The sequence below is a fragment of the Candoia aspera genome, chromosome 10 (genome assembly GCF_035149785.1).
Source record: "Candoia aspera isolate rCanAsp1 chromosome 10, rCanAsp1.hap2, whole genome shotgun sequence".
NCBI lineage: Eukaryota > Metazoa > Chordata > Lepidosauria > Squamata > Boidae > Candoia > Candoia aspera.
In genome coordinates, this window is record NC_086162.1 from 20,043,904 (window position 1) to 20,055,653 (window position 11,750).

The 11,750-nt window shown below is 45.5% G+C and overlaps 1 protein-coding gene across 1 annotated transcript in view; it reads left to right on the forward strand.

Moving 5' to 3' along the window:
* The window catches only part of LOC134503516 (N-formyl peptide receptor 2-like), an 88,844-nt gene extending 78,379 nt beyond the window's left edge, over window positions 1-10,465 (forward strand). The window contains exons 3-5 of the mRNA XM_063312317.1: window positions 6,722-6,809; window positions 8,093-8,199; window positions 9,476-10,465. Of these exons, the coding sequence (XP_063168387.1) occupies window positions 6,722-6,809; window positions 8,093-8,199; window positions 9,476-10,465 (1,185 nt within the window). The remainder of the gene's footprint in view (window positions 1-6,721; window positions 6,810-8,092; window positions 8,200-9,475) is intronic.
* The last annotated feature ends 1,285 nt before the right edge of the window (window positions 10,466-11,750 follow it).

The following is an 11,750-nucleotide window of genomic DNA, read 5'->3' on the forward strand; positions in this document are numbered from 1 at the left end:
GGCAATTTTATGGGGTCGTATCAGCATCTCCAAAGTTCTTCCACCTGCTGGACATGCTCCACCTGTATCAGCTTTTATAAGACCCCTTTCTTGCCAGATTTTCCCAAAAGTATGAACCACTCCCCACGCACACTTCGAATCAGTCCAGATGGTGATTTCTACTCCCCCAGCCAATTCAAAAGCTCTGGCCAGGGCGTAGAGTTCACCATCGCTGCGCCGACCAACTCGGAGGCAAAGCTCCCTTCTCTATCACTTCCCCATTCCCTTCAACAATTTCAAAACCCGACTTCCGCTTTCCCTCTTCTACTTTGCTTGATCCATCCACAAACCATCTTTCTCCAGTGCTTAATTGTGGTGTTATTACAGGGAAAAACTTCTTTCCCTTAAGTCCCCTCAACATCACAAGTTCATTCTTATTTCTCCTCCACTTTATTTAATTCACTTTTACCCAATTCCCTTCCACACAAATTAAATTGGTCACCTACTCACAGCACTGAACACATGGCACAATCAAATCCCATGTCCCTCCATCCACAGCAAATAACAGAAGGGATTGCATAGCCAAAAATGTGGAAGACCCGCAGCCTGGCCAGGGCTATGGATTTCCAAAAACCTGAAGCATTCCCCCTTTACTGTGGAGGAGTTCAGTTCCTTAAAGGGACAGACTCACGTTTAACTCCTTAAGGGACAAGCTCACATAGCTTCTCTCTCCCTTCCTTCCTTCTTCAGACTCTCTCTCCTCAGCTCAGGACAGATGCCCATGCCACACACACACACATGAGCACACACCCACTCTGCACCATTTCCCTCAACAAATATACATACCAATACACAGGCAACTACCTACAAACGGAAAACATTTTCACATACTCATACAAATTCTGACAGTCCTGAAGGACTCCCAGGATTGATTTCCACCGGTTCTCTTCTTCCCCGCCATTTCCACACCTATACTTTCCTCATCTCTGAGTGGCAGCGTCCTGCTGTGTTCCCTTAGTTCCATAACCTCCCTTACTGTTGCTACCCTGATCCTGCCCTTCTGCTTACGTTTTTCTCTGTTTCTTTTAAGAGATCCTCTATACTCTCCTCAGCCCATCTTGGTTACTGCCTTCTCTCACCCTGATCCTTGATCAGCACTAGCCCCTCTCGACCTTCTGATTGTTTTACGCCCAAGGTAGAGTCCTCCAGCCCGCGCTGGATTTGCTTTCCAGCAATTTTAAGCCTCTGACTGTCGGGGGCAAAACCGGGCCGGCCTCCCAGCAAGCGCTGGCTAGTTTTAAAGTCCGACCTCATCCTATGGCATCGAGACGAGTTTAAAAAGGCATTCCTCATCGCTGCTGCCCTCTTTACTTACAAAAATGCCTGTGGGCGGGTCTGGCCCTTCCCAAGACACATGTTACCCAACTTCTACATAAGGGACCTGGTCCGTGAGACCATGTTCCACAATATAGTCCTTTTATTGAGTGATCCAATATCCATCAGTCATTCCCTCTTTGTTCCAATAGTATGGAGCTTTGGGATTAACCAATGGATAGGTGGGCCACTGCTTCATACACAACCTAATCAATTTTAACTTGCTTAAATCCCTAGTATACTTCTTTAGCCAAGGCATATTCCACTGGTTTATAACCTGTCCTAGGGGCACATCCGGATCTGGCCCCTTGCTGGATGCTCCTCCATTGCCAGCCTCCAGTCTCCTAGGTAGTTTGCTCTGTGCCTTCCCCATGACTGACCGTTTTTCACTGATCTTGCCCCGAGGACTCCAGCCCGCGCTGGATGCGAATTTTAAGCCCTCTCTTTAGCAGCAAGATCTTGTCAGACTCCCAGCAGACGCTGGCTATTTTTAAAGTCTGGCTCCTTCTACACCCGGACTCTCACGGCTACCTGCAGGAACTGCGACTGTTTAACCACCCACACAAAGGGTCCCTTGGTCAGTCACATTCTCCCACAAGCCTTACAACTCACCTATTCCAGCTCTCGTCAGAGCCTACGACTGGACAATCCTCAACTGATCCTCAATCAGTTGGCCCTCCAACCGGTTGGTCTTCTTCGCCTGCTGCCCCAGCAGCCGGGCTTCACCTCTTTTCTCTGGACCGTCACTCTGTATAGGAACCTGGGTAGACAGTCCTGAGGGGTCTCGAACAGGGACACTTCGACAATGGGAAGCGGTGGCCACTTACCCTTTTACTGGAACCCCTCCGGACTGGCAACACCTCAGGCTCCTGGCTGGCTCGCCAAATTGTCAGCGGGAAAAACCTCCCAGAAGAATTCCAATCCACAAGGTTCGATGATGCAGAGAAAAGAGTTTATTTGTAACGCGTTTGCAAAGGCGGGTCCCTCCGTGCAAGAAGGAACCCTGAACGAAGTTAACACAAAACTTTTATACCCTATCTGTCCTCCCCCTCTCCGGGGGCTCAGCTCACAATCTTACTTCACAAGTATCCTTGATTGCTGGATTTTACATGTCAGCAGGATGTTCCTGCAACTCTTATCACCTACTTGTTTCAGGGTCTCATCCTACTCAAGCATATCTTTGCTGGCGCCAGCCAGCAGTTTATACATAATTAACTACAAATTTCTAACCTAAATAACTTTATCTAACACCCATATCCTCCACCCCACGAGTTCAGGGTCCGATGGCATACTTCCCCTTTTGTTTTAGGCACATTCAGGGGGTTTTCTTTACCTTGCCCCTCTGTTTTAGGCATCTTACCTTGCCCCATCACCAATTTTACAATAGATAAGCTGTCACTTCCCTGTTCCCTTTTGAGGCATATGCAAAATGTTTTAAAGGTCAAATTCTTCATCCTTGTTCCTTATGAAATCGAGACACTTTTTATTTTACTTTTAACCCCCAGCTCACATCACTTTACTCTACTTACTTACTTTACTCTACTTACTTACTTTTCTCTACTTACTTACTTAGTTGGAGGAATTGAGGAACATTTTTTGGCCATGTCAGGGAAGGCTGTAGCCCTGAAAAACATATTATTCTTCAGTGCTCCTGACATAGCTGTAGAATGGGGGAAGAGCTGCACCATTCCTGACGTTAGTATAGTTTGTTTGATTCTCATTGCTATCAAAGGGAAGGAAGCAGTTCAATGACCACAGGAAAAATCAGAAAGGAAATATTACTGTTTTTTAATGCCCCATCTCCCCTCTTTTCTTCAACTTAACAAGCAAGTAGGGCTGCTTTCGAGCTCTGTTGCCGAACCTTCTGTTCGGCATGGAAAGCTTCCTCTGTAACAATCCATGCAGAATAATAGAGGTTGGCCAAACAGCATCCATGGGTTCCAAGTCACCGAGAGCCAAAGTCAAGACAGCATCCAAAAAAGCCAACGTTTTAAAAATGGTTGAAGCTTCATGAGATGGCCAACACTTTGGTGTTCTGACCAGAAATGAGATGAGAATGTCAAATATCTTCCAGATCTTTGGGGAACAAATGTCCAAATGTTGAGAGATCTTTAACAGTGGGTCTGTTTTGGTGTTTCATAAGATCTGGGACATTTTAGAAAACAATAATGTTAAATTTCTTTTGTTATCTGTGCTATTGCGCAAGACTAGAGATGGTGCCTGTTGCCCCAAAAGATTGCCAGATCTTACTGTATAATAGCTTTACTTTTGCTTCTCTTTCTCCTTTTTGAGGCAATGGATACCCAGTTAATGTTTATGGACCTTACTTCTTCTCCCCAATAGGACTGAATATTTGTTTTGCCCATTCCCAGATAGCCCTGAGGTCCTGCTCATCCGTAAATGTCAGTATAAAGGCGATGCCACCGTTTGTTCTTGTGCTTTCCACTCTTGGCCTCCACCAGAGATCCAGTGGCAAATGGACAAGAAAGATCTAACAGGGAACACCACCCCTGGCAATGTAAACATCACTTCCTCAACTAAAGGGAACATTGGCACCAGTTCCTTACATCTCATAGGAATGAGAACAGGTTCGCATGTTATAACTTGCAGAGGAATCAATCCAATTGGGTTCTCCATTTTGAAGATCCTGTCTTCTCCAGTCAAGCGCGGTGAGTTCCTCCTACCCTGAAATTACTTTGTTATCCATGTTGCACTGTAGTGTTGCTTTTTGAGTTAGCAAGGAATGCAGTTTGGGCTTTAGGAGGGGGGATCTTGGGACACATGGGGCTTGATGGCAGGAACACTGGCATGACCGGGATGTCAAGATGATGCATCATCATGTTATGATGCAAGCTCCATCTGTTCATACTTGCATCCAACATCTTACTCAAGTTCAAGGGGAAGAGTTAGTTGCCACACTGTACCCCTTGCAGATGCCCATGTACAAAAAGTAACTTTAATTTAACTTATTATGTTATTATTAATTAATTAATTAATAATTCTTTATTATTACTATTATTTACTGGGATAGCATTCAGAGTAAGCTACAAATAAGAAACATCACTGAAATCAGTGTTACAATTCATTCTGATTAACTCCTGTGCTGTTAATTCCATTGTTATCATTATTATTGTTCATTTATTATGAGTAATTTCACCTGAATACCACACATTGATTGAATCTATACAATGCCCCTATTTCTTTCACCAGATTAAATAAAACACAACTGTTATTTTCATATAGCGTGCTATATATCCAACAAATAAACCATAGTCTGGGTTAACATGATTTCCCAGGTCACACAATGCATGGATACGATTGATTATAATAGCTGGAACCCCACAACACATTGAAATGCAAGCTAACAACTCAATGCTGCATTCACACAACCCACTTAACCTGATTTACTGTATTGGTGTGTGTGTGCGCGCATGCGTACAATTTTCCTTTTCCCCCCCTTTTCTTAATAAAAACACCATTTCAGCTCTATTTTGCTCACAATTTCCTTTGTTCAAAACCTGCAAACCCTGCACCCCCGATTCACAACAGCTTTCTAGAAATATTTTTTTTATTTTTATTTTATAGCTTATACTCCCTGGGCTGTTTACAACACAACACGCCCCAAATATAATTCAAGTTAAAACATACGCAACAAGATCAAATAAAAGAGAAAATAAAGACAAACAAGGCAGCAGTAAGGGTCAGTCGTTCAAGATCTAGAACAAAACACAATTTAAATTCAATTTAAAAATGAAAATGAAAAAGCCTGGGAGAATAGAAAGGTCTTCACCCAGTGCTGGAATGATGCCATGAAATGCCGCTGGTTTGTTTTTTTTTAATCCGTTCAATCCTGTCCGGTTCTCGGAGTCTGCCTGGACAAGTCCCTGCAGTTTTCTTGGCAGGTTTTTCAGAAGTGATTTGCCATTGCCTCCTTCCTGGGGCTGGGAGAAAGTGACTGGCCCAAGGTCACCCAGCTGCCTTTGTGCCTGAAGCAGCACTAGAACTCACAGTCTCCTGGTTTCTGGCCTGGTGCCTTAACCACTACACCAAACTGGCTTCTGTCTTAACCTGGCACTGAAATGATGCTATGGAGTGCCATTGACACATGATTTCAAAACCTGGGGATCAGGCAGATGTGAGGACCTCTGCAACATGTTGCTTAAACTTCTGCGCAAAGCACCATTCAGAGCTCGTGGAAAAGAAAAGGGATTTTAACTGACTTGCAGGGGCCTCAGCAGGGGGCGAGGGAAGGCTAAAATGGCACATGACATCATCGCCCAAATGCCATGACTTACGTGTGCAGGTCAAAGGTCCTGATGCAAGGACGTAATGGCAGTGCTTGCCTGATGGCGTCATCTCACGGGTGTCATTGTGACATTAATGCAGTTTGTTCCTGATGCTGCTGCAACAGAGCTCACTCTTCAGGCCAGCAGCCCCAGCTGAAATTCCTTTTTCTGTGCAATTATTTAAAGAACAGGAGTTCTATTCTTTTTTCTCATCTAATGGCCTCCTTTCCTCCTCAGCACAAGGGGCTCCCCAAAAGAGAGCTGGGTCTGTTGTCCATCTTACAGTTACATCGTGTCAGTAACCTGATGTTACCATGCCTGATTAAGTCTGTCTTCCTTCCTTCCTTCCTTCCTTCCTTCCTTCCTTCCTTCCTTCCTTCCTTCCTTCCTTCTTTCCTTCCCTCCCTCCTTCCTTCCTTCCTTCCTTCCTTCCTTCTTTCCTTCCCTCCCTCCTTCATGTTTTCCTTCCTCCCTCCCTTTCTCAGCTCATGGGCAGACTTTCTACTCCTTCTTTCTTTTAACCTCACAACAGTCTTGTGAGGTAGACTGCACTATTAAATAGTGCCTGGTCCAAAGACTCCCAGCCAGCTCCGTTGCTTAGAAGCAACTTGCACCTGAACCTCTGGCACAGTGTTTCTCAACCTTTGCAACTTTAAGATCTGTGGACTTCAATTCCCAGAATTCCCCAGCCAGCTAATGGTGGCTGGGTAGGGGATTCTGGGAGTTGAAGCCCACACATCTTAAAACTGCCAAGGTTGAGCAACACTGCTCTGGCATCTAACCACTACGCCGCTGGTTCATGTTGCTCCCCACCAGCACCACCCCACCAATCACCAAGTTGTTTTGTAGCTCCATTTTAACAGGTTCCTCTTCCAATCTTTGAAAGTCACAAAAACTGTGTTTCCTTGGATCTCTGGCAGACATTTCCTCTGCAAGTGTTTTCCCACAACCTGAGCACTCAGATGTTCCAACATCAGATGTGGGCACTCCCTCGGCTGCACACTGTGATTTTGCAAAGGGAACGGCCGGTCTGTTGTCTCTTGCAATCGGGTTCCTTGGTGACTTCCTGCCCTTCTGCTTAGGATGCCTCAGAGAAGCAGAAGTCCAAGACTCTGCTAGGTGAAACCGGCAGACAAACTGCAGATGGAAGGCGTCACGAACCGTCAAATGGTGAGCAAGCCTGGGGCCAAGATGGGGCCACCAAGTCTCAGACAGGAGGCCTTGGGAACAGCTGTACAGGTTCCAGCATGCCCACCCGGCTTTGACTGGGTCTAGAGGGTACGGTGGGTTCCTCCCAGGCTTTTTAAAATAACTCTAGGGGGGGCTGAAACTGACATCGTTGCTGATGCTGTGGATAGATTGCCACCCATGTCTGTTCCTCTCCGATCCAGCAGATTTTGCAGGGCTTTGTCGTGCCCCAAAACCTGCGTGTAACCATGCAAGGATTGGTAAATCCATATACAGCCCTCCTGGAAATTATTCTCCTTTCCTCCCTCTTCCCCCAGGGAATTATTTCCCTGAGAATTCCATTTCTTCCCCTGCTGTTTCTCCCTAAAAGCCAAATAATTCCATTTCCGAGGATTCAAGGACAGAGCTCCTGTTTGCCTTTTTCTCTTTACCTGGAAAAAGAGGAGCTTTTTCAGGATATGAAGAAGTTAGAATAAATGGCATGCCCTAATCAATCTCTTTGGAAGAGAGTTTCTTTTCTTTTTTTTCTTTTTGCCATGGAGTGACATGCAGAAGATGCTAGGTTTTCCCATAAGCTGGCAAAGGAATCAGATTCAGTTCAAAACAGGAGCACGTGGCTGCTGTTGGCTCCACAGCCGCACCGGGTTTTATGCATCAAGTTGAGAGCCAACAAGTCTCCTTAGGGAGGGGGAGATTCCGAGTTTTTAAGGGTCAAATGTCCTCAAGGCTTAAAGCACCCACTTTTGCCACTTAAAACTTCTCTCAAAGCCCACAGAACGCAAAACAATCTTAAAACTTTTTCAAACCACCCATTCTGATGCAATAGGTGTGTTGAAAGTTTGCAGCTGTTAAGTTGCCTCTTGGGATCCCTGCCCTCAAGAAAAAGCCAGGGATGGCAGAAAGCAATTTCACCAGTTGCTCTTCTATTAAATGGGTGCCTTAAACCCCTTAATCACCTATCATCCCAAAGATGAAGGAATTAAATTAAAGAAGGAGGGGGGGACTAACATTTTTGGCCTCTTCTTCTCTGTGGGATTAGAGAAAGGTTGCTTTAAGACATAATGTTCTTTTTCCATTATGTGAAAGCAGCACCTGGATTTGGTTAACTCAGGTCTAGTATGTTGCACCAAGGGTGTCAAGCTTGGAAGATTCCTGTAAAATTTCCCATCACAGCTATGCTGTGAAGCAATATGACCTTCTTGGTTCTACAAGCCAAGTGGCTGCATTGCTTCATTTTGCTTCTGAGGCCCCTTTGGCTCTTCTAGAGCCTGGAAAAGGCTTTGCCACATGCACCAAAGGCATGTGTGGGAAGCCCCTTCTGACTCCTGAATGTTTTGTGACTGGGCCGAACTCCATGCCTCCACAGGGTGGGGTGAGAATAGAAAGTTTTAATGTACCTGATGTTACGAATACGGATGGTGAGCAGGAGGGGGCCGCTATCCAGGGGGGAAAATGCATGCGTAGTTTAGAGGCTTTGAACTGTCATTCAAAGAAACCCAGAACAGACCCACCTTGAGTTTGGGGGTTTATTTGTCTGGGTTTTCCCTTGCTCCTTCAGTTTGGTAGGATTTTCTGTCTACTATAGCAGTTTAATAAACACTAGAGACATTCTCCTCGTCTCAGCGTGGTCTTTGCTTAAGCCAGGACACCTTTGCAGCCATTTTGTTGACTAGGACAGCCCACCTTGGCAACCACATTGTAAGAACACTCTCAAGAGGCTTTCAAAATTTCCAGTGTGCCCAGCAACCAAAAAATTCTATCTACCACCCAACCTCAATAACTTCAACTCCCAGAATTTCCCGGCCAGCATGCGCCTAGAAACACTGCCCTACCGTAATGGTATGTGGGAATAATCTTGGGAGATGGGAGGAAGAGTGGCAGACTAGACAATGGTCAGATAAGAGGCAGCTGAGCCCACAGAAGGAATAGGGGCATGGCAAACATCTCAGAAAGGACCCTCCCTAGCTTCTTGGACTGTAGAGGCAAGGGAGAAAAATGGACTTTCGGACTTGCAAGGTTCTGTTCATGTAACCTTACAATAAAGTTATTTCTAGGACTTCTGGGAGTGCTTCTTGTCTGGACTACCACGCAAGGCTGACACCTACCATATCAGTAGATAGCAGACCACTATGGTATTCCTAGAACATTTGAATTATAAAGAACCATTCCACACATACTGATTTATTCCCTAGAGAGGAGATTGGTGAGGACTTCATCATATATTTCTCTCTTCTCAAGCATGAACGTGGTACCCCAAGAATTTCAACTGGGTTCTTTTTAACTCCTACTGAGATTTCTCTTTGGGTCAGATTAGCCCTTGTTCTTTCATACTTCTCTGTGAATCCATGCCCTATCTACATCCTGGAAGAGTGCTTGCAAAATCACAGTGTGACATAGAAGAAACCACAGCTTCTGTCCTTGGGTAGTTTCTCTATTTTCTGCAAACACATGAGGATATGAACTGAACTGAGTCCGTGACAGACCGAGTTGAGTGGGCCAAGATTCAGCAGCAAAGTTGGAAGGGGACTGCAGAGGAAGACTTTGAGATGGTAGGGCTGTAAGCTGCCCACCCTGTTTTCCATCAAAGGGATATGAGGTTTAGAAAAAATAGGAGGCAATATTGAGTCTTACTGTGTTATTCTTTTTAGGCAACCACGAATGTTTCTCATTGCCTCCATAATATAACAGCTGTGGAAGAAGTCATGCGCCACATTGCTATCGTCACCAATGTGATCGTCTTGGTACTGGGAGTTTCTGGCAACGGGCTGGTAATGTGGATCATAGCTACGCGAACGAAGCACAAGACCTTCACTTCCATCTGCTACTTCAACCTGGCTGTGGCCGACTTCCTCTTCTCTGCGGGTCGTATCCCTGCCCTTGTACAAGAGACCATGTACAACCGCTGGCCCTTTGGCCTCATCCTCTGCAAGCTCCATGGCTTTGCCCGCTACCTCACTGCCTTCACGAGCGTCTTCATCCTCACGGTTATCAGTCTGTATCGCTGTCTGATGGTCGTAAAGCCTGTCTGGGCCCGAAACCACCAAAGTCCTCGTTTCCAAGCCCTGATGTGCATTGGTGCATGGACCCTAGCTTTGTTCTTCAGCATCCCTTACCTGGTGGTCCGCACTGTTGAAGTCAGAAATGGTGCCTCCTGTTGCACCTATCGAAAGGATCTCAAAATCTCCACAGAACTGCCCCTGAGATTGAGCAGGTTCCTGGGCGGGTTTCTTCTGCCTTTTTTCATCATCTCCACAGCTTACTCAGTTCTTCTTTGCAAGCTCCGTGGGCGGCGCTGGACAGGATGTCACCGCACCATCAGTCTCGTGGCCACCATTGTGGCTCTTTTCTTCATCTGCTGGCTGCCCCACCACATCTTTGTGCTGCTGAGCACCATTTACCCAAATGGTGTAAACATTCCCCAAAACAACTTTTGGGGAATTGCACTCAAGCTCTCCAATGCATTGGCATACTTCCACAGCTGCATCAACCCAGTGCTCTACGGCTTTGTGGGGTATATCCGGAGCAGAGGCCTCTACCGCCGAGCCTCCTTCTTGGGACTTTTCCGCAAGGCCCTCGCTGAAGAGGATGACACTTCAGTTGGGGCAGAAGCATCACAGAACCTTAATCAGACGACCTAAGGACGCAAGGAAGGTTGAGTGTTTTCTGTCGCATTCTCAAAGAGTGACCATACAGCAAACAGCCATATTGTACTTCCAGTAAATATGAAAGCTGCCATGGTTGTAACAAGACAACCACCAGTCTGAGCAGCTGATTTTTTTTTTCCATTCTTTAATTCAAAACTATCTTCTTAGCCTTTGTTATTATGAAGTTTTGGGAAGATCTCGAGTACAGTGAGCCTAGCGGACACCCCCATCTACAGGTAGTACTCCCTTACCAACTGCCTCATTTAGCAACTGTTAGAAGTTATGATGGCATAAAAAAAAGAGCTTTGCAACCAATCCTTGCATTTACGACTATCGCAGCATCCCACAGCCATGTGATCACCATTCACATGCTTGGAACCGGCTTGCAGCGAACAGAGTTAATGAAGAACGTGGAAGTGAATTCGTTAGTTGCAGTCATGTGATGTTTCACTTAACAACTGTGGCGATTCACTTAATGACCAAATGGGAAGTGAAGTCATAAGCCCTTCATAGTCATGTGATTTTCCACTTAGAGACTGCGGCGCTTAGCCACAGAGTTGCCAGTCCCAATTGTGGTCTCTAAGTGAGGACTACCTGTATCTAACCTTTTCCACTGTCCCTTTTTGGGCTTTGTCACCCAGGATTGTCCACATGCCCCAAAGCTGGCAAGAAACAAGGCATTTTCTTTTGTTCTTATCATTCACTTTGCTAAATCAGATGAGAAGCAACAAGCAGTCAACAGTTGCTCACCAACAGGCCTTAGCTTGTGCCCAATGATACTGGGGAGTAAAATAATTATATTTTCTAATTCACTTAAAGGCACTGTGACTAGAAGGCTCACTGTGGATGGTAGCACTAAATGCACCAAGAGTTCCCTTTTCTTCAGAGCTGAGTTTATTACAGTTGGGAAGAAGTTGTGTGTAGGGACCTTTCACAGGGGAAAAGTGTGGTTGCATTATTGAATCATCCATTCCTATTCAGTGCAATTCCCAGTCTATATAGAACAGCTGCTAGTCAGATCAGACGGAAAAACAAGGCTGGGGGTATATCTGTTACAAAAGCTAAAAGCAGGTTTTCTGTGTGGATTCTTCAGCTGCCTGTTTATCCAATCTCTTTTGCATAACACAGGCCCACACACCGGCTGCTCTTTCTTTTACTCCACAGCCTTGGATCTCCCCTAGAAATGACAAGTTAGCAAAACACACTGATTTTTCTCTGGGCCATTTTTGCACAGCATCCAGCTTGCATGAATTGAACTTGGCTCACTTTTTACATCATA